The sequence below is a fragment of the Myotis lucifugus genome, unplaced genomic scaffold (assembly GCF_000147115.1).
Source record: "Myotis lucifugus unplaced genomic scaffold, Myoluc2.0 scaffold_292, whole genome shotgun sequence".
Lineage (NCBI taxonomy): Eukaryota > Metazoa > Chordata > Mammalia > Chiroptera > Vespertilionidae > Myotis > Myotis lucifugus.
The window spans coordinates 479410-505469 of NW_005871340.1; the positions used below are offsets into that span (position 1 = coordinate 479410).

At 56.0% G+C, this 26060-nt stretch overlaps 1 protein-coding gene across 1 annotated transcript in view; it reads right to left on the reverse strand.

Annotated features, from left to right (window-relative positions):
- The window catches only part of ADAMTS14 (ADAM metallopeptidase with thrombospondin type 1 motif 14), an 86740-nt gene that overhangs the window by 12320 nt on the left and 48360 nt on the right, over positions 1–26060 (reverse strand). The window contains exons 5-15 of the mRNA XM_023763584.1: positions 15781–15864; positions 14897–15044; positions 12750–12855; positions 10721–10864; positions 9987–10119; positions 8844–8957; positions 6627–6775; positions 4595–4770; positions 1861–1994; positions 1186–1309; positions 144–224 (exon numbers count right to left, since the gene is read on the reverse strand). Of these exons, the coding sequence (XP_023619352.1) occupies positions 144–224; positions 1186–1309; positions 1861–1994; positions 4595–4770; positions 6627–6775; positions 8844–8957; positions 9987–10119; positions 10721–10864; positions 12750–12855; positions 14897–15044; positions 15781–15864 (1393 nt within the window). The remainder of the gene's footprint in view (positions 1–143; positions 225–1185; positions 1310–1860; positions 1995–4594; positions 4771–6626; positions 6776–8843; positions 8958–9986; positions 10120–10720; positions 10865–12749; positions 12856–14896; positions 15045–15780; positions 15865–26060) is intronic.

The following is a 26060-nucleotide window of genomic DNA, read 5'->3' on the forward strand; positions in this document are numbered from 1 at the left end:
AAACAAAAGAAAAAGAGGATCTCTGCCATTATTCAAATTTGTGGACTCCTCCCTGCATTAGAACCCTCTCCTCTTCCAGCTCCCCCAAACCTGTGGGAGCTCTGGGGGCCTGGCAGCCCCTCTCCCAGCACCGGGACACTCACCGATGTGGTGGGGGGCCTTCTCCAGCTTCTCGATCTGGATGTGCCTGGCACCTGCTGGGATCTGTACCAGCTTGAGAGCTCCTGCCAGAGGAGGATCCAGAAAAGCTGTGAGCACCCTGAGCCGTGGTCCCACTGTCAGCATCCCCGTTCGTGGCCCCCACCCCTGGAGGTACTCAGGAACCTCAGTTTCCTGATCTGTTAAACAGGCCTGGGCCCTTCCCCACAAGGTGGTGCCAGGATCACATGAGCTGCTGTAGCTCAAGATGCTCTAGGACTCGAAGGGGCTCTGTGTGTGGTAGTTGCTACTATTTCCACTCTCTTGACCCTCCTCTCCGGATTTTTCCTCCCCCCCCTTCTTTTCACACCTTAAGCCACAGCAGGCATTTAGATGAAGCAGGCCATGAAGATCCAGCATGGCTGCCCTGGGCCCTCATGGCCAACCCAAGGCCCGGAAACAAACCTTTTTTGGAGCCACCAATCTTCTCCCAACAAGGAGAGGCAAGGCAAAGCTGTAACATCCCCCAAGGGCAATGGGCTCGTTCATACTAACATGTAAAGGACTACTATCTGGCCTGTTTGACAGCAAGTTTGGCAAAATTGAAGGTGGAGAGGAAAGTCCAGGAACTCAAAAGTACCAGGAGTTCAAAGCAGGAGGCATCACGGGTGTTTTTAAAGTGAGAGAGCAGAGAGGGGAAGCACACTACAAGCTCAGCCTGGGCCACGCTTTCAAACTTGTCGGACTCCTCACTCCCACCAGCAGCCCCAGAGCCAAGAGATGGCTGACCCGTCACCACACACTGCCTAGCAGGAAAATGCTTCTGAGCCCCTGGCCCCAAGCACAGGTAGCAGATCACCTGGAAAGAAGGTGACCAGCTATGGCTTCTGGTCACCAGCCCTGGGCAGCCGGGACGGTCTGGAGACTGGCTTTGAGGCCCTTTCTCTCCAGGTAAACTGTGACCCAGCTCTGAGAGGAAGGGCCCACCTGAGGGACAGCTCAGGCAGCCCAGGCACCGCTGCCCCCCCTCCAGCCCAGCCTGCTCACCTGGCTGCTTGGAGGCCTTTCCCAGCGTCCCCTTCACAGTCCGGCAGTGGGAGTTGTCGCCGCCACAGACCCCACACTTGTCGTCTGCCTTCATGGACCCCACTTCTTTGTCACAGCCGACGGGCTGAGGCCAGAGGTGGGGTCAGTGGGAGGAGGCTCCCATCCCCATTCACCACCCTGAGGTCAGCAGCCTGTGCCCCCCACTCCCTCATCCCCAGGCTCCAGACATAAGAGAACCCATAGCTGGACAGGGCTCGGTCACAAGCTTGCATGTGACATGGGCAAGGTCTTAAAACTGGCCACTCCTCTCACTTGAATGGGGCTAGGCCCGTGGTCGGCAAACTGCGGCTCGCGAGCCACATGCGGCTCTTTGGCCCCTTGAGTGTGGCTCTTCCTAAGTCTTAGGAGTACCCTAATGAAGTTAATAACAATGTACCTACCTATATAGTTTAAGTTTAAAAAATTTGGCTCTCAAATTTCAATCGTTGTACTGTTGACATTTGGCTCTGTTGACTAATGACTTTGCCGACCACTGGGCTAGGCAATAGCCCCTTCCTAGCATCCCAGGGTTATGTTTGAAGACTAAGGGGTGTGGGTGGGGACAGTGAGGCAGTGCTAGTCTTTGTAGGGAGCAGAAGGGGCAGGCAGAGTGGGTGGTCTGGCGGAGTCACCTACCACACACTCTCCTCGGGCACAGACACTGTAGGGGTCCCGGTAGCTGCAGCGTGTCCCATCGTGGACCACCTGGTTCATGAAGACCACATCCCCTGTGTCCTCTGACCGGCAGATCAGCTCGCACTTCTGGGTGTCTGTGGGGAGAGGAGCCATGCGGAGCCCCGAGCTGGGCTCAAGCTGGAAGCTCCAGAGCCAGTTCTGGGCAGTAGGGGGCGCAGTGGGGCTGGGGCTCAAGTTTCCTGCTCTGTCACTCACTTATGGGCCCCGTGATCTTGGGCAAATTATATCTGACCCCTTCGAGCCTGTCTCTAATGTATTTTCCTTGATCAGCAAAATGCTACATTGGATGGCTGAGAAAAATCAAGTGATAAAATAATAACAACAATAACAAGCCAACACGTAGTGAATGCTTGCTATGTGCCAAATACTTCCAAAACCTTTACACGCTCTTGATGTACAACCTTAAATGCTTTTCGTGAATTAACTCATTTAAGACTTTCCATGCCCGAGGAAGTAGGATCTAACATGACAGAGGAGACAACCAGGGACCAGAGAGGTTAGGAATTTGTGCCAGGCCACACAGTAAGTGGAAGAGCCAGGATCCTAGCGCAGGCAGTCAGGCTTGGGTGCTGCTCTGACCTCTACATGCATTTAACCAGCCACACATGGGGTGGTGTATCTTAACATGCTTGCAAACATTACCAGGAAGCATGAAAAGCAGGAATCATGGTAATAATGGCCTGTGTTTGGGTTTGTAAGTGGAGCAGCAGTGAGGGAGGGAAGGGGCTCCTTTCTAGTTCTAACAATTAAATGTTCTATTCTCTCTCTGGGCTATTGATGTTGTAAAAAGGAGGTCCCAGAGAACATATAAACACTCCCTGTGTTTCTTAGAAAATGGGAGGTTGGGGCTTAGCTAGCTTCCTGGAATTTGTCTGAAAGTCCTGGGAAAACTCACAGTCCAGCTGCCCCATCAGCCTCCCCACCCCTCCCCGCCCCTCCCCGCCCTGTGCTACGGTGGTTTGTTTGGATTCTGACGGGATCTGCAAGGCTTTCAAAGTGAGCCGCTCACTCAGCCACATTCTAAGGGACCATCGGGCATCTTGCCCAGCACTCAGGAGTCAGAGCCGCAACATCCAATACCACTTTGGATTTCACCCACAGGAGTCAGATTCCTGGTGGGGGGAAGGGGAGGAGAAGGGGGGCAGGGCGAAGGATGGGGGCTCTAATTGTCCCCAAAGACCAGTATGACCCTGACCACCACGTCCCCAGGCAGGAGGGTCTCAGGGCAGGAGCCAGCCTACAGTGGCAAGGAAGTGGTGAGCTCCCCGGGGCAGGAGGCAAGCAAGCAGCGGGAAGACACATGTAACATGTTCCAGAGGGGTATGTGTCCGGCGAGCAGTGGACAGGCCCCTGAGGTCCCTTCCAACTTGGAAACTGGCACTCTAGATGGGCTGAACGGCTGAGGGTCCTACCATTGATACTCTAGCCAGGGCCTGAAGAGGAAAAGCTGTTCCATCGGCACTGAGGCCGAGGGCTGCTGATGGGGTGAGCATCAGCCCGTGGAGAAACATGGAGAGAATGGTGGGGAGGTGGGCTCAGCGGACTGTCAGGGTCCCTTCAGCCCGACGGCTCTAAGGTGCGGTGAATCTCAGCCCTTCGCTGGCCTCCCTCTGCCCCTTCAAGAGCCATCCCTGGACGTGCTCACAGCAGACAGGCACTAGCCCCGTCTTGGTCCCTTCTGCATGGGTCCCACGGCCCGTGTCTGTCCACAGCAGCCTGAAGGGGGTCTGTATGAGGGTCCCACAGGTTCCCATCAGCCTGTCTTTCAAACCATTTTCATTAACTGCTGGAATAGTATCCGTAAAACCTAAAACCACGGCATGTGATAGGATCAAGCTTTTCGGGACGTTGGTTTTGCAAAGGGGTGCCTGCACCTGTACTATGCCTACTGTACAGTAAGAGCATGTGGGAAAGACACCAACCCCAACAGCCAGCACAGCTGCCAGGTCACAGCACCTCTGGGCAAGGTGGTGTGGAGAGCGGCCATAGTGTTTGGACAGGTTCAAGCCTCGGACTAATAAGAGGGCACAATCCTCTCATGGCCACGTGCAAGTCCCAGCTTGGAGGGCAAAGCCCTCCCAGCACAATTATAGCCAGAGGCTATCGTTGTAAACTTGAACCTATGGTCCGAACATGTGGCCCCACGTGGCTGAGTGATGTGGGCTTGATCGAGTTCAGGTACATGTAGTTGAGTAGGATCGAAACCCATGAGAATGTTGTAAACATCTTGGTGACGCCCTTACTTTGCCTCGTGGAATCTGGCTATAAAATAAAGACATGGCTTGTAGTCCATGGCACTGTTGCTAGCTCTCCATCAGAGAGGCTCTCCATCAGAGAGGGCAGCGTCCCACCCAGACCCAGCTTTCTTGTCTGTCTTTTCTAAATCCTTCACCGCCCCCACTCAGGTTCACCCTTGGCCGTGCTGGTGCGGTACAAGATGGCCTTGCTCAAGACATTCTCCTTGCCTCTCCAGAAAACAGTCATGATAATATATAAACCAGGGATAACTATATGAGGACGGTGGCCCCCCAGAGATACACAACATGAAGGCCTGCACCGTCCTCTGTGGCAAGCCTGCCAACTGCAATGTCCCTTTCGGTGTCCCCACTGTCCCTCAGCCTCCACCGTTGGGCCCAGGCCTTGGGGGGGTGGGTGGGGAGCAGGGCCCACTCACCGTCGTCAGGCTCGTGGGGGATCCAGCTGTGCTTGGCGTTCTGATGGAGGTAGTAGGAGTTGCGCTTGGCACACTGCTGGGCCCGGAAGTCCTCGTAGGGCCCCGGGCACTCCTCGCTGTTGCAGACCTGGTACTGGAACATGGGCCCTGAGCACAGGCGGCCTCCGTAGGCTGGGCTAGGGCAGCACAGGGAGATCGGTGACCTCGCGGGCTGGGAAGGCTGGGCAAGGCCGGGCTTCCCACATGGCAGCTCAGCCTCTTAGACTAGCTTCAAAAGGGGCTCTTCTAACTGATAAACTATAGAGGGTGCCCTACTGGGGGGCTGCTGGGCTCAGAGCCTGCTGTCACTGGCTCCATCCTTGAAGCATGTGCCACCTATTCCACTGTGGGGGGTGGAGGGAAAGAGAGGAGGGAAAGAGATGGGGAAGATGGGAACGATGAACCCTCCCAACTGGGCTGGAAGAGAAATCAGTTTATTCATCTTTGTATTATATTCTTCCAAATGTCACCAAGGCCTGACATACAGTAGAAACTCAGTCAATGACTCGACTATTCCTATACCCCCACGCCCTGACTATGCAGTCTTGGGTAAGTGATTTAGTTTTGCTATGCCTCAATTCCCCCTTAGAGGAGGGCCCACCATACCTCTTATTTTACCTGCCTCCTGATGTGTCTGTGAGGAATAAATAAGAAAGGGTATTTTAAAGCAATCTGTACCCTCTTCTCCATTAAGTGCCGAGGATTCAGAAAGATTATCATGTATTTGAGCGCACAGGTTACCGGGACTCCGCTCAGACCGCTGGGAGAATTACATGGGTCCATGCAGGAAAGTGCCCGCGTCCCGCCTGGCACAGAGCAAGCGCTCCCAGACTGGGATCGTTCTAACAGCAGCTGTCATTTATTAGTGCTTCCTCTGTGCTGGGATGTGCTGAGAGTACACATATTATTTCATTTAAGCCTCATAAAATAAAAGCAGTTCTTATTACAGAGGAGCCAATAACTGGTGGCTTTGATCAAGGGGATAATACCCATTGTGACTGGAAGGTGGTTTATCAGAGTGGGCACCACCGGGCCCCGCTCTGACTCCAGCTTCCATACCCCCCACAGGTGGAAGGTACAAGGCCGTTCCTTTTGGCGCATTTGTGTGAAAGGTCAGTACCGCCATCCGACACAGGAACAGGCTGCTCCGGGAGGTAGTGAGTTTCCCATCCCTGGGGCAAACAGCCGAGTAGGTAGGACCTATTCTGAGGATGCTGGGGAGGGGGAGGGGTGTTTGTTACTGAGCCACGGCGATACTAGGACCCTGCCACCCTGCAGGCCTCATCCCATCACTCATTGCGTGAGGAGTGGGACAGGCCCTACCCTGATGAGGTTCAGACCCCTGGGTCCTGGAGCCAGCGGGCCCACATGCCGGCCCCAGCCGGCCCCCGTCTCTCATCAGGCTGCTTCAGCCCTGGGGATGCAGTCCATGCCGAGCTGGCCCTCAGAAATTCAAAACCATGGCAGGGGTCCCCACAGAAGGGCTAATAAGGGGGAAATAGAATGCACCCCCAGAATGCTGAAAGTTGGGTGGAGTAAGAGGGAGGACTTGATGTTAGAAAGAGGTACGTTAAGAAAAGTTAAAGAAAGTTCTGTTTCATGTGGCAGAAAACCAACTTGGGGAGGAGTGTATTCTCCCGAGACACGATGACTAAGCAATTTAGATCAGTGTTTTCTCCAAGGTTAGCCAGGGGCGTAGGGTCACAGGAGGGCTTGTTAAACTGGCAGAGTCTTGGGCCCCCCAGGCTCCCAGGGAAAACTTTTGCACAAGAGTTTGAAAATGACTGGTTCAAACCCATTCTCAGGTGTCAGACCCAGTGGGAGATGTCAGCCCAGGTGGGAGCGATCTTCCCCCACCCACCATTGTGGGTCCTCACCACTAGACACACAGCCACCTGCAGGGTCCTTCTCTCTTGTGCCCGTCCCCCTCCAAGCCCCTCGGGCCTAAGGAGAGGGGTGCCCTGGCGTGCCCACCCCAGCTAAGCATACTCACAAGGGATTGTCACAGTTCCGGCTACGGGATCGCACTCCGCCCCCGCATGACCGCGAACATGACCCGAAGTTGCTCCAGGAGCTCCAGCCGCCATCCTGGCCGTAAGTCTGCTCTGGTGACTTCCAGATGCAGTGACCTTTGAAGCACCACTGGGACGGAGCAGAGGGCACAGGGTCACTCTGGGGCCACGCCATCGAGCCTGCCATGGAGGCTGCCCAACTAGGCACAGGGCACAGCCGGTGGGCAGCACGGGTGAACCAGAGAAAGGGTCATAGGAGCACAGGCCTCGGGTGACACAGGATCCCACCATGCCATGAGCTGAGTGACCCTCCACAAAAGGGCTCCCCTCTCTGAGTCTCCTCCTCAGCTGGACCACGCAGGAAAGGTCAGCGTCCCACCAGCACAGGGCCGCCGGGGGCGCCCAGTGAGGTAGCGCCTGGCACACACAGCCCTCCAGAAATGGCGAACCACACTATTAATGACGATGACAACTATGCAATTATTTGTTCACCGACCCCGGAGAAATAAAAGTCTGCTAAGGGAGAGAAGACACAGTCTTCCTACACTGGATTATCTACAGTCGATCTTGGCTCTCCACCTCGAAATCACCATCCAGGGGCCATAAGCAGGTGTGTTCGTGGGAGGCAGGCCTGCCCCACGGGGAGACCCATCCACACATCGAGTCCGAGAGGCCTGGGTTTGAGTCCCAGCTCGGCCGTGACTAGCCGTGTGTGCTCTGGCGTAACATCACCTTGCCGAGCCCCACTCTACTCACCTGTTCAATGGGGCTGTTCTAAGAACGGAAGGCAGTAACACCTACAAAGGCCTTAGCACAGGGCCAGGCACAAAGGAGGCTCGGCCAATGACCTCCTTGCCTTCTCCTCTAAGGCAAGTGGGAAGAAATACAGCAAAGCTCCCCGGGTCTTTTTCAATAGGTCACTCAGTGGTTCTCAGCCTGGGAGTCACCTGGGACTTTCCAAACCCCAGATGCCTTGGCTGTACCCCAGGCCAACTGAATCAGAATCTCTAGGGGTAGGGGTTTCTTAAAGAAGCCATAACAAGATATGCTCTTTATATGCCATAAAATGCACTCATTTCAAGTGTACAATTCAATAAACTTTCACAAAGTCACAGTGCTGTGCAACCGTCACCACAAACCAATTTTAGGACATTTCCATCACCCCAAGAGATAGCTCGTCCCAGATGCTGTCACACCCTGTTCTGGGGGGCGGGGACTTTTAAAGCTCCCAGATGGTTCCAATTGCGGCCAAAATTGAGAACCACTGATGAACTGCTATGTGAAATAGTGACAGGAGAGTGCCTGGAATGATGGTGACATGTGGAGCAGCCATACTGTCTCCGGGATAACTGGGAGCCTGCTGGGCCTGTGCAGGCTATGGGAGGCCCCAGATGCGAGTGGGAGGAGCCTGGTGAGGGCAGAGGACAGAGGACAGAGGACAGAGGACAGGCTGGTGCGGGTGGGTGCCCAGGGGCTGGGCTCACAGCTGAGGCTGAGTCATCATCACGCCTCTCTTAATACCCTGTTTCTTCCGAGCTCTCTCATGTGCTGTGACACGATTCAGTAACTTCTGAAACACAGGAGGATGGGCAGTGTGCGTGGTTAGGGGTCAGTAGGGTCCAGAGAGGTTCAGTAAATGGCCCAAGGTCACCACCCAGCGATTGCAGCAGAGCCAGCAATAGAGCAGAGGTGGGTTTCAGAACCCAGCTCAGGGCTCCCACACCTGACCATGCAGTCCCTCTGCCAGAGGAAGCCCTGGCCCATTCCAATGCATGCGGAGCAAACACACAGCAAGAAAATACTTGAAAGGTCAGGTTTGTGGGGTGCGGGGGGGATGTGTGTGGGAGAAACAGCCTGGGGGACAGTAGGCAGGACACCTGGAGTCCTCCTTCATCCCTTCTCTGTGTGACCTCCACAAGTTCCTTAACTTGCCTGGGCCTCACTCTCCTCATCTGTGAAATGGGAGTAAGCATTTCTGCTGGATGGGCTATGAGGTGATGCCGAATTCTGCCAACTAGAGAAGCAAAGGCTGTGGTGTGGGCTGTGAGTGTGCAGGAGTTCATGTGAGGCCTCCATGTGCATGGGGCTCCCATCTGCCCCCCGCACCCCACCCCCCGCACACATTCATTACACACTTGGTGAGGAGGCAGGGGCTCCCCTGGGGCCTGAGCCCAGGAAGTCACTCCTGCTGCAGGTACCTTGCCTGGCGCACACTCAGTCCCGTCCAGCGGGGGCCCCTTCTTGGTCTTGCAGAAGTACGGGTTGTCAGGGTGGCTGCACCACAGCTGCTTACAGGGCTCAAAGGTCGTGAACTGCATGGCAAAGGGTATGGGGTCACCCGGCTGGACTGGTTCCCCAGCTCTGACAAGGGGGCAAAGGGCAGTGACAGAGAGGAGGGAGTGGTGGAAGGTGGGAGGCAGGAGGAGTCTGTCCGGCCAGAGCCCCACACACCCTGAGGCCCAACCTTCCCCAGGTGCCAGCGGCCTCCAGCAACCCCTCCTCTCTCCAACAGGGTGCCAAGAAGGGGCAGCCACAGCCCACACTCCCGTCTCCCTCCCACGCCTCCCTCTCGGCCTTTGTCACTGAGCAGGGATTAGGGTTTGAGACTCTAGGGAGGCTGTGCCTGATGCCCCTGAGCGGTGTGCCTTGCCACCCAGCCCAGACAAGGCTGGACTGCCACCTCCCTCCAGTCTCACCCAGTCACGCCACAGGTTGGCAACTGTGTTTCTGATTGTCCAAAAAGGCCCCAACTTCCTTTTCTCTCCTGTCACCCCCGCCAGCCAGACAACCGTCCTCACAAATACAGCCGTTGGGCATTAAAACCCCATATCCCAGGCTGTGTGTCCACCCCCAAAGCAGAGGCCACATGTCCCAGTGCGGCCTGGGCGGTGGGGAAGATGACCATGTGCAGGGCCTCCTGGTCCTGCAGAGCCGAGGAGGGGGCTGCATTCCTGGATCAGGGGAGGGGGGCAGTGTGAGGCTCTCAGTGCAGTGAGTCACCAAGGCCTGGTCCCGCAGAAAGCCCCCCGCCCTGGGCTGTCCCCTGCTCTGAGCCTCTGCTTGGGCCCTGTGAGTGATTATTCCATCTTCCCCGGGGCTAGAGCATCCTCCAGCCACTGCCCGCGCCCATCCCTACACCTGAGACTGGGTGGGCGGGTATGTAGCAGAAGGTGGCAGGGCCTGGGTCCCGGTCGTCCTGAGTCTCCCTGATGGAACCGAACCTTCGGCCCCAGCTCCAGACGACCAGCCCGGCTGGGCAGCAGATGTTCTGTGAATGACCAGCCCGGGTCACAGAAGGACATGGTCCTGGCGACCCAGCTGGCAGGCCAGTGGGAACTCACCGCGGAGCAGGTGTGGTACCCGGTGCCGAAGTCGAAGCGGCACTGCTCGTCCATTGAATAGTCAGTGCCAGGCAGCTCCGGGGGCTGGGGCCAGGCGGGTGCAAAGGGGTCATCAAGGAGGCAGTCGTAGGAGCTGCCGGTGAAGAAGGAGGTGAACCAGGCTGAAGCCGGCATCCTCAGGTTTAGGGAGCAGGCAGGCTGGCAGCAGTGCAGCCCGCCGCCCTGCGCTGTGTCTCATCTCACACAGGGCCTCCCGTCCACCCACGGTGTCTGGGGTGCTCCAGGGCCAGGGCACCCAGGGCTGGGGTTAGAGCTCAGCTTGTAGCTATCTTACAGGCCAGTTTGCCCACGTTAGAGGATCACGCTAAGGCCAAGGTGAAGGGTTGGTTCACGGACAGTCGGAGGGCTCTCTGCACTGAGGGTGGAAAAAGCCAGCCCGCTATGCAGGATGCAGGAGGCTGGGTCCTGGCCAGCTGCCATGCGAGGTTAGCGCAGGATGTCTGCCTGTCCTGTCCCACCCAAATCTACTCTGTGCCCATTCCAGGCACTGCTCTCGCCAAGTCTAGCATTTGTACTGGCCTCCATGTCCCTGGAGGCCCAGACGCTAACCAGCAACGCTGTGAATGGAGTGTGCTTCCAAGTGGCATGGCATTGGGAAGGGAGATGACGGGGCATGAGGTGGCAGGCCGCACGCCCCGCCCCCATCCTGGGTCCCAAAGGGGGAGGTGACGTACGGAAGGTAGCGGCTGAGCTCCAGCTTGCTGCAGCGGGACCAGTGGAAGCGGTGGAAGGCAGCCTGCACCAGGGGTGCCATGACGCTGCCCAGGCTGGTCTCATCCGCACAGCCGTTGCCCTGACCGTCATGCTCCATGCCGAGCCTAGAGAGGGGGAGACAGAGGGGAGCCTCAAGTCATGCCCGGGGAGCCCACCCCCGGGGAGACGGGGAGGTGGGCCAGCAATGGGAACGCTGCCCTGACCAGGCTTCAGGCTGTACCTCCTGGCCTGTTTCCCAACCAGGCAGAGGGGAGGACTATCTCTCTGGATGGAAGCTGAGGCCCCACTCTGTCCCTCAATAGGGCCAGACTCATTCTTCCCTGAAAGCCTTGCCCCTGCTGATCGCTACTCCCAGACACTCTGCCCAGGACACCCTCCCTGGCCGCCCAGCCCATGGGCCGACCTCCCACAGCAGAATCTGCTTGTACCTCCATTAACAGCTCGCCTGCCATGAGCTGTCTTCCCACCAAGCCTTGGCCTCCAAGTGCCAGGCCAGGACTCATTCAGTTCAGTTCAACCTCATTGACTGAGCCCCCTGTGCCAGCCTCTCAAGCTTCTCCAAGACCCCACAGTACTTAGCACAGAGCTTTGCCTGTGGCATGCACCTACCATAGTACATTTTCAAGTTTGCTCTCTATACTTAATATTTAATGCCAAAGCCCAAAGGTTCTAGATTCTTAAATACTTGCAAGTGGCTGCATGTGGCCTTGACCACTAGGCAGACACATGGTCCTCTAAGCTTGTCCTCTCCACACGGAGAGGCCTCTGCTCAGTGAAGAATGAACATTCCCTGCCTTCCACCCCCCACCCCCAAAAAGGAAGACAGACTCCTGGCTCCAGAATGTGTGGCACCATCAGCTTCCAGTGCAGAAGGGACCTCCGAGTGGCACTGGTGTCAGCATCCATGTTGCAGACAAGGAAACCAAGGCCCAGAGAGCAGGTACCACCTGCCCGGGAGGCAGAGCTGGCATGGACTGCTTCCTGTGCTTTCAGGTGGATGCAGAGGAGCACAGAGACTGTGGACGCACACCCAGCCCCGAGGGCAGGCCCACCCCTCTCCTTCCCCATCCCTCGGACTGCAGGGATCAGCCTCGCTCTGTGTGTGGGCTGCTGAGTGTGACCCTGTGGGCAGACGTGGCGGGGAAGCGTGATGGTGGCACATGCATGTCACCACCCGACACATCAGATAGAGCTGACTGGCTCTCTCCCAGCAGGCAGCTTCCCGAGTGCTTCTCTGTCCTGTTCTCCATGGAGGCCCCGCTCCTAGCACTGGGCCTGGCACATGGCAGCTACTCAAGAAATACAGGGTGAATGAATGAAGGAGTACCCGCTCTACAAAACCCAGGCTCAAAGGTCAAGCAAGCCCGCCACAGCTGCTTGGAACTGGTCTCAAAGGGCCTCAAGGTGTGGATGGAATGGGGGGGCGGGGTGAATTGAGACCACCTAGACCAGTGATGGCGAACCTTTTGAGCTCGGCGTGTCAGCATTTTGAAAAACCCTAACTTAACTCTGGTGCCGTGTCACATATAGAAATCTTTTGATATTTGCAACCATATAAAACAAAGATTTATATTTTTGATATTTATTTTATATATTTAAATGACATTTAACAAAGAAAAATCAACCAAAAAAATGAGTTCGAGTGTCACCTCTGACACGTGTGTCATAGGTTCGCCATCACTGGCCTAGAGGCTGACCACAGCCTATCGATGGGACACTGCCATTGACCTTCTCAAAGACAGGGCCACATCTGGTCCCCCACTCCCTGGGATTTGGGGGCTGGACCCAAGGCAGGCCCAGGATTGCTGTCTGGGCCCCTGAGCTCTGCCCCCACTTCCCACCCCCGCCTCAGGGCAGAGCCTCACTGAGGGCAGCTTCTCTGGCATCTCCCGAAACACTGGCACCGGAGCCCGATCTGGGGCAAAGCCTCCCACACCCACAGACCACCTCAGAACTCGCCGTGCTGCCTACCCTCTCGGTGCCACTTACACATGACCAGTCTCGTGGGCCACCACGAAGGCGGAAGAGAAGCCGTCCTCATGGTTAAGGGCACAGCTTCTCAGGGGGTGGCACATGCCAGTGACAGGTGCATACCCTGTGGGGAGGGTGAGAGGGCAGAGAGAGAAGCGATGCACAGTGAGATAAGACACGCCGAGCGGGGCCCAGCAGTCCCACAGGGCCATCCTGCCCTGGCCACTGCTAGCGGGTCCCTGGAGTAAGAAGCATCCTTGTGAAGTCCCACCTGCAGTAGAGCAACCTGGACCCAGCTGCCCCACATCCCAGGCTTACGGCTTCTCTCTTGGCCTGCGCCCTCCCTGTACCTGTCGGCCATCCTCTAACCAGGCAGTGGGGTTTCCAGACAGGCCAAAACCTGCTCATGCCCGACTTCCACGTCCCTCCAGCCAGCCAGTCAGTTGGTCATTTAACAAATAAGCCTTCTTTTCATGTGGGGCTAGGGGTGCACTGTTAGATTCTATGGGGAAAACAGAGGGATCGGATCCAAACCCCCCACCCTCTCTGCCACACACCCACACATTAAGGAGCAGGTGGCTTAGCAGGCAGACTTGGGGGGAGAGGTCAGCTTAGGTGTGGCCTGCAGGGCCAGAGTTCGAGGAGCACCGGGGGGCAAGCAGGGGGAGCAGGTGGCTTAGCAGGCAGACTTGGGGGGAGAGGTCAGCTTAGGTGTGGCCTGCAGGGCCAGAGTTCGAGGAGCACCGTGAGACAACTCTCCATGAGTTGGGGAGAGAGCACGTGGTGGGGAGGACACAGGTGAAGGAGCAGGCACGGCTGTGCAGGCCTCGGGGGCCCAGACAACTCTCCATGAGTTGGGGAGAGAGCACGTGGTGGGGAGGACACAGGTGAAGGAGCAGGCACGGCTGTGCAGGCCTCGGGGGGCCATGGGCATTGCAGTGGGGCTGGGATGTACCAGCAACTAAATAGCAATTGTGGGCAAAGCCTGTGGTGTAAGGGGCCTGCTTCCCAGCCTCCTTTGGGGCCACAGTAGGCCCTGTCTTTAGAGCTGCTGAGGTGCTCTGTTATCTGAGATGGTGTGGGGGGCTAGCGATAGATAATGAGAATGGCAGTGGGAAGGAGGTTTCTGGGGCCTCTATTGTCCTGAAGGTCTGAGACATACTTGGGGTGCAGGTACACATGTGTATAGGTGTATGTGTGTGTGTGTGTACATGTGTCTATGTGTAGTGTGTGTCTATGTGTCAATGGGTCTGTACGTGTGTTTATGTGTATGCATAAGTTTCTGTCTGTGTATACATGTATCTGTGCACGTATATCTGTGTTGTTTGCATGTAGGCCTGTACATGTGTGTCCGTGTGTCTGTGTGTTTATACGTGTGTGCATGTGTATCTGTATGTGTGTGAAAGCCCACATTTAGGGCTTCAGGGATTCAGACAAGGAGCCCTTTGGGCAGAGGCATGGCTGACTGACTCACTTCTAGCATCAAACTAGGAAAAACTAGGAAGCCCTCAACTCGGAGCCTAGACATCCAGGCTGAGTCTCAGATCTGCCTCCTCTGTAAAGTAAGGACACAGACAAGCCTCTTCACAACCTGGTGCCTCAGGTTCCCCACATGGAAACGGTCCATGTGTGCGCAGAGCGCTTATAGTCACACTCTGTACAGACATTTCATGTGCCCTCGGCCCTCTCAGCAGCCCTGGAACGGAGGAAGGCAAACACTATTATTTTTCCCACTCGGCTGCGGGGAGGACTCAGGGAGATGAAGTGAGCTTCGCTGGCCGGGTAGAGAGGCGTGCAGCTGCGGGCAGAGCACGCACTTCCTTTCCAAGTCCCACATGAGCCCCACTAGGTGCCCACGACCTGGATGAGGACGGAGAATGCAGTGTGGGCAGACGATGGCAAGCACAGAGCCACCTGCAGGCTCAACCAGGACAGCAGGGGCCAGGGTGGGGGCCCCTTCACTTCCTCTGATCCTCAAGAAATCATTGCCAAGCTTGCCCACCTGTCCATCCAGGTCCTGTCTCTAAAGTCCCACGGACCTCTTTGCTGACGGGGAACCTGGCCCCTGACCTCCGAGGGTGGCCCCGGAGCGAGCGCAGCCCGGAGCCCCAGCCTCTGGCCTGCACTGCACACACCTGCCCAGGCGAGCACAGTACCTTGCATACCTGAGGGCCCAAAGTCCTGCCGGGTGAGGAAGATGACGTGGTCGTGGTGCTCTGCGTGGCCGGGGTCCTGGCGCTGCTGAGAGTGGGCCCAGCGACACACCTGCTCCAGGCTGCGGGAGGGGTTCCCACGCTCAATCAGGCTCAGGGACTGCGGGCCGGAGAGTATCAACAGCAGAGCGGTGGGTCGGAGCCCCTGGACCGCAGTGAGTACCCGACACCCCCCTCCCACTGGCAGAGGGGAACACGGAGGCCCACGGGACTGCAGTGCCTGTCCCAAGGTCACTAGCTGTCCCAAGGTCACGGACTCTGGCTGCTGCTGGCATTCCCTCCTACTTTAGGGAATGTGCATGTACCAAGCCCTGCACAGGGACACCTGTCTGCTAAGAACTGGTCACACATGACCTCTAGTCCCTCAGCCAACCTGCAGGCAGGTGGGTCTGAGCGTTTCCTCTAATATATTCGCTGTTATTTAATCTTCACAAAAGCCCCCCGAGGAAAATGTGTTGCTACCCCCATTTAGGGGAGAACAAGCAACTGGTCTGTGATGGAAGAGCCCAGGGCCCGCGGCCCAACCATAGCAGGACCTGCTTGGTCACTGCCCCTCTCCCAGCCCCACTTTCCCCATCAATCCCTCAAGGGGAGGGACCTTCAGCTGTGAGGATAAAGGACTGTCCATGTAACATATTGGAGGGAACCTGGAGTCCCTGCTCACCATCCCCAATGCCTCTGCCACTGAAGCTTCAATTTTAATGGTCTCGGGGTTCTGATTCTGGAGACAAAATGTTCCCTAGATACTGTCCCCCTCCTGACACCGTAGCTGGGATGATGCAATGGCCCCACACCCCTTCTCTCTCCAAAGCCTGCCTGCTGACAAGGGGGCTTACTTGTCGGTAGCCAACCATGATCAAGCGGACGAGGGCAATGTTGATGTGTGTCCCCAGGGACTCGTCATGGTAAATTTCATTCACCTGCAAGGAGACAAGAGTGTGCAGTTTTAGGGGACACAAAGGGTCATGAAGGGCCTACTATGAAACAGGCACTGGGCCAGGTACCTGACATACCTTATCCCATGTCATCCTCACCACGGCCTCTGGAGCAGGCGTTCTTATCCCTACTTTACAGATGAAGAAACTGGGGCAGAGAGAGGCAAAATGACCTGCCCAAGGCCAGGCAGCAAAGGAGCTGCAGAGCTGGGATTCAAATTCTAATTCCAACTAGGAGCTCTCTCCTCAGAGCCAAAGTGTGAGGGGCCTGGTCCCAGCCACCCTGATGAAGGCTCTCATCTTTCCGCATCTCTGAAGAGCCCTTCTGGAATGTCATCTGGGTCAGGTCGCTCATTCTCACATCCTGTGCACCTTTCCAAGTGCCACTAGAAGCATTCGTCTGCCCTGTGGTGCCTGGGCGCTCCTCCAGGCCAAACCCAGGGGGAAGCACAGTAGGACTCTGGACCAGCAGCAGCAGCAGCATCACATGGGAGTTCATTAGAAATGCAGAGTCTCAGGCCCACTCCCAAGTCAAAGTCTGCATTTGAACACGCTCCCCCGTGCTCCTCAGGCATGGTCAAGTTTGAGGAGCACTGCATTGGATAGCTCCCTTGTCCCTTCGCCCCGGGACCTACGGGGCAATGCCTGCACAGTTGATCAAAAATCGCAGTCCTCTCCACTCCCCTGTTCTCACCACTTCTGTGTCTTCGTGCCCTTCAGCTCATGAGCAAAGTAACCGGCCTACAACCCACAAAGGAACTGCTGTCCACCAAATGGAGAGGCGCATCGAGGCCAACCTTACATGTGAGAGTCCCTCGGGGAGGGGAGAGCCGGGAGGGGGGCTGGGGGCCTGCTCCTGTGCTGACACACCCCTCCCGGGACAGCCAAGGACAGAGCCAGGCTGTGGGCGCAGGGCTGCAGCAGCAGAAGCGGCAGGCATCACAGAGCCCCCACCCACTCTCTCAGTGCCCAGAACTGGCAGCGGCCCCAACTCAGGAGCATGCAGACTTAAGAGCTGTGAGCATGAGGCTTCCACCAGGGTCTGCCTGGCATCCATGTCTGGGCCCAACTGAGATCAAAGATTGCTACCCACTGTGGGACAGCAGATCCCCCCCAAATCCCCACCACGGGGAATGATGGGAAGTCCAATGGGTGGCGGTGCTTCCTTCCACCCTCCCCTCCTCCCCAGCATCGTGGAAGCAAAGTGTTCAAATGCATAAAGAGATCATGTCCTCTCAACCCACATGCTCCTGACTCATCCTAGAACTGAGGGGTAGAAAATGTGAGATCCAATCGGCCACACACATACTTTCTCCCTAACAGAATTCCAATCTAATGATTCTTCGCTGATCTGCAGAAATGGTCATTGATCTGCAACAGAATGACTTTTAAACAACTTCAACATCTCAGCCCCTCCAACACTGGGACATGGTCTTCCTTCTACAAGGGCGCGGGGTCAGTGTCTCAGATCTGCCTGACATGCAGTGGTTCTCAACCTTCCTAATGCCGCGACCCTTTAATACAGTTCATGTTGTGGTGACCCCCAACCATAAAATTATTTTCGTTGCTACTTCATAACTATAATTTTGCTACTGTTATGAATGGTAATGTAGATATCTGATATGCAGGATGTATTTTCAGGGGTCGCGACCCACAGGTTGAGAACCGCTGCTAGAGGCATGAAGACCAAGGATGGGGTCATGGGTAACACACACTCTGTACAGCCACATCTGTGCCCCACACAGACACATGTAAAGCCACCATCACCCAGAGGAGGGGGGGAGAGTGGTCACTGGGATACGTTGGGGGAGGGGTGCATCTGCAGGGCCTCTGGCATTTGGAAGTACCCAACACCATTTCCTTCCCGCCTTCATCTCTCTCCAAAACGGACCAGATTGGGCAAACTGCTGCCAGAATCTTGCCATGTTACTCTCTTCTGTCCCCACACCCAGCAGGCCAAATGCTCCATCCGGGGACAGATGGTGGCCAGTCTCTTGGGGACGTCTCTCCAAGCTCACATCAGCCGAAGAGAAAATCTTCTAAGCAGCAAGAGAGAAGGCAGGTCACTCACCAAGGAACGACCGTTGGGTGAGGACAGGTTTGCAACAGTAACACAGGAGACACTGAAGTGGCACCATCAAAACACCAAGACAAAGAAACCGTCAACATAGAATCCTGGGCCCAGCAAACTATTTTTTAAGAACCATGATGAAATGAAGGCATTATCAAATTAAAAAAACACACACAAAACACTGGATTAGTTACACAGACCCCACTAAAGGATCTGCAGGAGAGGAAGATGGAAAACAAATCCAGAAAAGGTGGCCTAGGGTACAAGAATGGATGAATAGTTTTGAGGCTGTGATAGGAGCAGGGTTCAGCAATGAGACAGTCTGGTCTTTGCTTGCACTAAATAAAGATAATAAAAATAAAGTAGCTCTGTTTTCTTCCCTTAGTCCCCCACTAGAATAGAGGTGGGGTTGGCCCTGCCATGCCAAGTCTCCGGGCCCGGCCCGCCTCTGGGACCCTGGCAGGCGCATCTGCACTCACCCCTGTCCGCTGTGAGTAGGGACCTCAGGGCTTACATCCAGCTGGACCTACCCTGAGGCCTTCAACAGGCCAAGGAGGAGGTGGGTCAGGGCTACCATGTCCAACCGGAACTACGGAAGCCGCCTGGCACACGGGTTCTACCTACAGTGCCAAGTGGGTGCTGGAGCCACAGTCAATAAATGCAGCTACCTGAGAGGCCCAGCCCCAGCCCCTGGAACACACACAGGCAGCTCCCTGACAGGCTCCAGCCTGGCTGTGCACCCCAGGCCTGGCTCTGCCAGCCTCCCAAAGGCCAGAGGGGAGGCCAGAGAGGCAGCTCAGGGGGAACAGGAATTGCTTCGCATGGCAGTGGGCACAGCGTGACGGCTCCAAGACACACCCACCGGGCAGAAAAGAACAGTGTGTCTGCTCTCCTTGCTGCCATGACACAGCCAAGTTCAAGGTGGTCTGCCAAGGCCCCCAGGTTAGGGTTCGGCATCATATTGGCCTGGGATGCCCACTGGGTGTGCACCAGAAAAACAAGCAAAAGTCAGGACTCTCTCCGTCCAAGCGGAGACACAACTGGTGAAGGAAGTGGTGGCTAGAGAGTGCTGGGCTGAAGGGATGAGCGACATACTATTTACTGAACACGTTCTATGTGCCAGGCTTTGCTGTGCTGAGGGCTTTGCATACAATCTCCCGACACCCTTATGGAGACAGGAATGATTCCCTTCTCATAGGCAAGCTAGCTGGGGCTCAGAGAGGTTAAACAACTTGCCCAAGGCCATCAGCTGGGAAGTGGGAGGACCAGGATTAGAACTCGGATCTCTGTGACTCAGACACTACACGCAGCTGCTCTCCAGAACCAGCTCCTGCGGCCGGCTCGCTGGGGTGGGCTTTCTCTGATCTGGGAGAGAAGATGAGGGAATTCACAACTCAGAGGAGGAAGGCAGCCTTCAGGCACCCTGGTCACCTGAGCCCATAAGCCTGGCTCAGCTGACCATGGCATCAGTGGGCAACAGAGAGAAGCTGAGCTCCTGGGGGCCTGGGGTTTGCCAGGCAGCCCTGATGGTAGACACTCTGTCTCCATCAGCACACTTGTGCCCTTCAGTCCGTATTTCCCCATCCTACTTCAGTAAAGGCCGTCCCCCTTGTTAGGGCGGGACTATGAAAGAGGCTTTGTCTTCAAGTAATTTACAGTCTTACTGAGAAGATATGAGACGCAGAGTGAGATCTGAAGAGAAGGTTCAATGGAGGTAAGCTTAGAGCAGGCCAAAGGAGTCGGGGTTGGGGAGCCTTATGCAGGGCAGGCTATGGAGGGACAGGAGTGTGGCGGGGGGCAGGGAAGGGGGGGAGGTTCTAAGTCAGGGATGGGAAGGAGAGGACTGCCCAGGGGCCAGGAAGCAACGGGCAAGGAGGCAGCTCAGCAGGAGACGGGTCAGAAAGAGGCTGGCCCTCCTGATGTCTCAACTACATTCTCTGCACCTTCTAGAACCTACTTACTAATATTCTCTCCTGCATGCACCCAACTTCTGAACCAAACAAAGGATTTGCTGGGACCAAATGCCAGGGTGGCGGTAGGTTTCCACATCCAGTCACCAGGCAATGCTGTCAGCCAGGGAGTCGCTACAAGAACCCCTTCCCTGTCCTCCTGTAACCCTCACGGCCAGGACCTTGTGGCCAAGCCCGGGGAGCAGGGAGAGGGAAGGAGGGACTATTGGAGTGGGAGCTCTAAATCCGTTTTCCTGCCCAAAGGGAGGGTCAGACTCTGGGTGCCTGCGGCTGGAAGGGGGAGCCAGGCCCAGGCAGCTCACGGGACGGCAGCTGGCAGCCTTCCCTCTGGACCCAGCCAAGATGGGCTTCTCCCTGGTGGGGAGGGACAGGGGACCCAGCAGAGAACGGTCCCAGCCAACCCCACGTTTCCTCACTCCCAGGGAACATTGTTCCCGAGGAGGCAGGGAGCAGAAGGTGCACCTATTTCATGGCAGGCCGGTTCCGGAAGGTCTCAAACAAGGAGGGGCAGGCCTGAGAAAGCAAGACCCGGGGTCCAAGACCACCCTGTGCTCCAACAGGGAAGAGCGTAGGCTGTCATCTCAGGGCGGGCTCAGCCCACAGCTGCCTGCAGCACCCACTGAACCCTCCCGGCAACCTGTCCAGAAAGAAGTACTATCCCTTCTTTTCTTTTTAATGAACAAACTTTTAAGTTTAGAATAGTTTTAAATTCACTGAAAAGTGCAAGGATAATACAGAGGATTCCCACATGCACTGGTGCAGTCACCCACTTCCCCCATTATTACCACCTGCCACTACTCTGCTACACTGGTCACAACCTGTGAACCAGGTTTGACCGTCACCACTAACTAAAGCTCATATTTTATTCCGGTGCCCCTCCCTTTCCCCTGATGTCCTTTTTTCCCCTCCTTTTTGCTCTGGGATCCCCTTCAGGACACATTTAGTCATCCTATCTCCTTTGCCTGCTCCAAGCTGTTTCTTCCCTCTGACATTTCTCAGACTTTCCTGGGTTCTGATGACCTCACCGATACTGGTTAGGTGTTTTGTAGACTGTCCTTCATTTGGGTAAGTCTGATGCTTTTCTCCCGGTTAGACAGGGGTCTGGGTTTGGGGGAAGAGGAAGACAGAGGTGAAGCGCCATTCCCATCTCATATGTCAGGGTGCGTGCTACCGACACGACTCATCACTGACGACACTGACCTTGCTCACCTGCTGAGAGCGTTTGCCAGTTTCTTCACTGGGCGGCCATGCTCTTCCTGCCCCTTCCCTGCTGTGCTCTTTGGAGGGACGTCACTCTGCACAGCCCACACTCCAGGACTGAGGAGCGGAAACCCATCTGGAGAGCAGTCTCGTCAGTTGTGCGGAATTCTCCGCACAGGAGGTTTGCCTCTTCTCCCCCCTCTACCTATTCATTCCGTTGTTTATGTATCCGTGTGGACTCGTGGGTGTTTATTTTACGCTCTGGGTACAATTCAAAGCTCCATTAATTTGTTGTTCAAATTGCCCCAGCTTTGGCCACTGGGAGCTCCTTCAGTTGGCTCCTGTGTCCCTTTAACTCACCCCCTCGTTTTTGGTTGGTTTTTGTTGGTTGGTTTTTGGGTTTTGAGCACGTCCTTACTTCCTGGCACTACAAGATGCTCAGCTTGGAGATCCCCAGGTCTAGAGTCAGCCATTCCTCCAGGAGCTCCACGGAGCACGGCCCGTGATCTCTATCCTCACGGCGGGAAAAGCAGCCCAGCGTCATGGAGGAGCTGCCTAGGGACACAACCACAGTCAGAGCGCCAGCCCGGCCTCTGCTGAGGGGCCTTCCCTGGGCACTCCCTGCCCTGGACAGAATGAGGGCAGCACTGCTTGAAGGCAGGGCCATGGCCCCAATGCCCTCCCCTACCCTTTCTCAGTCCCGACCCTGGGACCAGCCCTTCTGTCTCCCCGGGCCTGACCCTCTGAAAACAGGCCTACATGGTGACTGCAGTCCAGGTGCCCCACACCCAGGTACCTGAGAGTCAGCATCTCGTGAGTCTAAGTCGCCCTCCTTTCCCCATTTACGACTGCAGACCAGGCGGCAGCGATGGTGTGTTGTCACTCCCTGTGCAAGCAGGAACCTCCTGTTACTGCTGGTGGCTTTCCAGGCCAACTGAACCCCTCCACATTCCAGGCAGTGAGTCATTTAGGGACTATCCGGGGAAGGAATGCGAGTCCTGGTTGTCTGAAGACATCCACTGCCATCTTCCAGGAAGATCACAAAGGCAGCCACATCAAAGCTTGCAGCATGAGTGTCCGTGGCTGGGACAAAACCCCAGAGAAGAGAGTGGAGCACTCAGCGCATCTCCATGCTCTTCATGGCACAGGGGACAATACTGTGCAGAAACATACTCTGATGGCTCTAGGCTGAAAGTGACTCAGATGAGTAATATCCCGAATGTGAAGGAGTTACGGGAATACCTTACTTCCTCACGTTGTCATATGTATGTACGCATAAGAGTAATCATGGATAAAAGTCAGTCGACATCAGGCAAAAAGAGCTCTTGTGGTAAGTACAAATAAATATGCAAGTGATAAGAAAATCGCATCAGCGTTCCATTGGTAACACATTTTCTGCAAATATACAAAATAAATAAAGCATCTGCCCTGGCCGGTGTGGCTCAGTTGGTTGGACGTTGTCCTGTGCACCAAAAGGGTGCTGGTTCGATTCCCCATCGGGGCACATGCCTGGGTTGTGGGCTCCATCCCCAGTAGGGGGCATGTAGGAGGCACCTGATGGATGTCCCCCTTTCACACTGATGTTTCTCTTTCTCCCTCTCACTTCCTCTCTCTCTCTAAAAATCAATAAACATATTAAAAATAAATAAAACATCTGGCAATCAATGGGGTCTTAGGTTTTATGAAATGTGCTGTGTATGTGTTCACACATATGTATGAACTCCTCTGTTTGCATGCCTAATTAGCTGTGGTACATGAAGGAGTATGCATCTATGCACACACATCTGCATTACACATATGGGTGACTAGATGTGTGCACACGTTAATGTATGTATATGAACACATGTACTACATATGTGCATGCATGTTCTGTGTGTGGATGCATATCAGCAATTCCTGCTGCCTTCAGCCTGGGGCTGACCCATGCAGCAGCCAGAACCATGCCCTGGTTTCCCCTGGGTTGGGGCACTGAGACCTCACTAGGGTGCCACACTGGCAGGCCCTACCTCTGAGGCCCAGTGAGATCTTGGAGGCGGAGGCTGAGGCTGCTCTCTGGGTGGTGGAAGGAGGACACTGAATCCCCTGACTCCTTTCTCAGTTGCCACAGGCTCAGCTCTCCATCCTCTCCCCACAAGTTCATGATCATGGCCCCATATTTCAAAGGGCTGGCACTTCAAGCTGCCTTCTAACTAGGACACCTCTTTAAGGCGTGGCTCTCTCCCTGGAGCCTGCACGTGGCCTGGATGGTTCTCCTGGGACCCAGCCACTCGGCCCACCTCACGCCCAGGCTGTCTGTGCAGGGTGGTTCCAGAGCACACAGGAACAGACCACCCACCCAACAGAGTGCCTTCACGAGCCCACAATGCTCAGCACTCATCCCTACGACCCTTTTCCAAAAGGCAGCAGCCTTGATGCCCCAGGCCGGCCTGCCTGTGTGTACAGAGAGGCAGCGTGGAGGCCTGGAAAGACCCAAGCTCTGCTGGGTAATCCCACCCCTTGCGCCCAGCTCCCCTCTTCTGGGTGTGGACGCACCAACCTTGCAAAGGCGAACAGAAGGTGAGCAAATGCCAGTCAGGGCCCCTGTCGGTCTGGAACTGCTGCCTCCCACTTCGGGAGCCGAGGAGTGGCTCCTCAGACCACCCCGGGAACAGGACTTGGGGGTCTGACAGCACATCCAGTGTGATGCTGGGTACGAAAGAGCTTTGCGAACCGTGAAGCAATCTTCACTCACGAGGGGAACTCATCATGATGTCTCTCCTGCCAGGACTCCAGCATGTGTCCTTCTGTGTCCGACCCTGTTCTCTGCCCGGTGGGCTTGTCAGGAAATGCAAATGCCTGTGTGTGGCCACTGAGCCAGCACCGTGGGACAGGGTTCTCCACCTGGCACTGGTGATTCTGCTTGGGGGTCGTCCTGTGCACTGTAGGACGTTTAGCAGCATCCCTGGCCTCCCCTACCAGATGCCAGTAGCAGCCACCCCCTCCGCTGTGGTAACCAAAAAATATCTCTAAACGCCCCCGAATACCTCCTGGGTCGCAAAACTGACCTCGGTTAAGAACCACTGCCTTAAAGTAAGTGAATTTTTGCTTTGCTTGGGGGTTGCGGGGGGTGTGTCTCTGAGTGCACTAAAAGCAGTGGAGAGCTTTTCAGGGAAAAACAAAAGAAGAGAGAGGACTAAAAGGAGGGGAGCAGGAGGCTGTGCCCATCCAGTGAGCAGAGAGGATGAGCTGCTCTGGAGGCTCACGGGCCCCGAAAGGAAAAGGCCTGGCAAAGCGGCCTTCTCTGACAGCAGGAAAGCAGCCTCTGTGCGGAATAGTTAATACGTTTATGTGCTAACAGGAGGCCACCCTCCTAGGCTGAGGCCACCAAGGTCCTGGTCTGACAGCCATCTGCACCCAAACCTCCCAGGTCTGGAAGGGGCACCCCGCTTTTCCAGGCAGGGCTCCGAAAGCGGCCCGGAGGTGGGTCAGAGCCGGTAGGACCCTCGCAGAGGCACCAGCCAATGTCTCCCCCACAGCCAAGCCCAACCCCTTTGCAGTGTCAGCCTAGCTGGGTGGGGTGAGGAGCAGGGTGGGCAGGGAGCCCACCACCCAGACAGATGGGCTGCCAAGAGGGGCAGGCTGCAGACCGGCTCCGTGAGGACCGATGAAAGGCCTCTTTGTCTCCTCTCACCCTCCCTCTGCTCCAGCTCCAGGCCCTAAGAGGATCCCCCTGTCCTCATGTCCAAGGGAGTCCGCACCCCAGTGATTGTGCGTCACCCCCACGCAAGCAAAAGATTCCCGCCATGTGCCCCGCTGGCCGGCCCAGCCACAGGTGAAGGGTGTGAAGCTGCAGGATCCTGACTCTGCTGAGGGGCAGCGCTCCTCCCCGCTCCAGGCTGGGAGCCCAGGGACCTCCTTCTCCTGCTTCCCAGAGCTGCTCACCCCAAGTTCTGTCGCAGCAACAGTGGGGGGAAGCACAGACTTTGGAATCGGATGGATCTGGGTTCCAATCCTGGCTCTGCCACCTCTCAGCTGTGCAGGTTCTGAGCAAGTCAATTGGCTTCTCAGGGACACAGGGGTCCAAGGAATGTGGCCCACATCAAGCTCACTGAGGACTCCAGGAGCCCGTCTGTGAAGCTGCCAGCCCTGTGCCTGACATGCGGAAGGTACTGGAATGAGACTGTGCTATTTGAGGCATCCCAGGAAGCTGGAGAGTCCCTGTTCCTGGGTCTTTACGTGGGCCCATCACACCTTCTGCTGGTGTCCGTCTCTCCTCCCCGCTCCAGGTGCCACCCTCAGGCTCTGTTCTCCATACTTCCTTCCACACAAGAGCCCACATGGCTGCCTGGTAGAATGTCCTGCCGTAGCTAAGTCCCTGAGATTTCCCTGCACACCCAGGACAACGTCCCATTCCTGCTTCCACAGCCCTGCCATGCCACCCCCCCACCACCTCACTCCCCCGCCTGTTCTTCCCCGTCCCAAACACCCCTCTTCCCAAGGCTGGCTCAGCTCTCCCCCCAAGTCCGTGGGGACAGCCACCTCTTCTAAACGCCTTCAGCGCTATTTCCAATGGTTCCCAGATTATTCCATGGGACTGAGGCTTGTTTTTGCAGCCAGACCAAAGCTCCTAGAACAGGAGTCTGTCATCCTAGGCATACACTAGGCACTTACCAAATGCTAAACACAGCTGCCCTTCCATTCCAAAGCTCTCCAAAGGTCCCCTAGCCCTGAGATTGAAAGAAGCCTTAAGGAAAGTGACCCAGTACACGTGGGTAAACTGAGGCACGGAGAAAGACAAGTCCATCCAGGGCTCAGCAGCATGTGAGGGAGGGATGAGGAGGGAGTATTTGCCCCACCATCTGGAGCTGCATGAATATTTATAGCACACGCCAGGTTCATGCAAAAGAAAAATGAGAAGCCTCTCCTAGTCGAGAGCAGGGCCTCACTAATAGCTTCTGCCC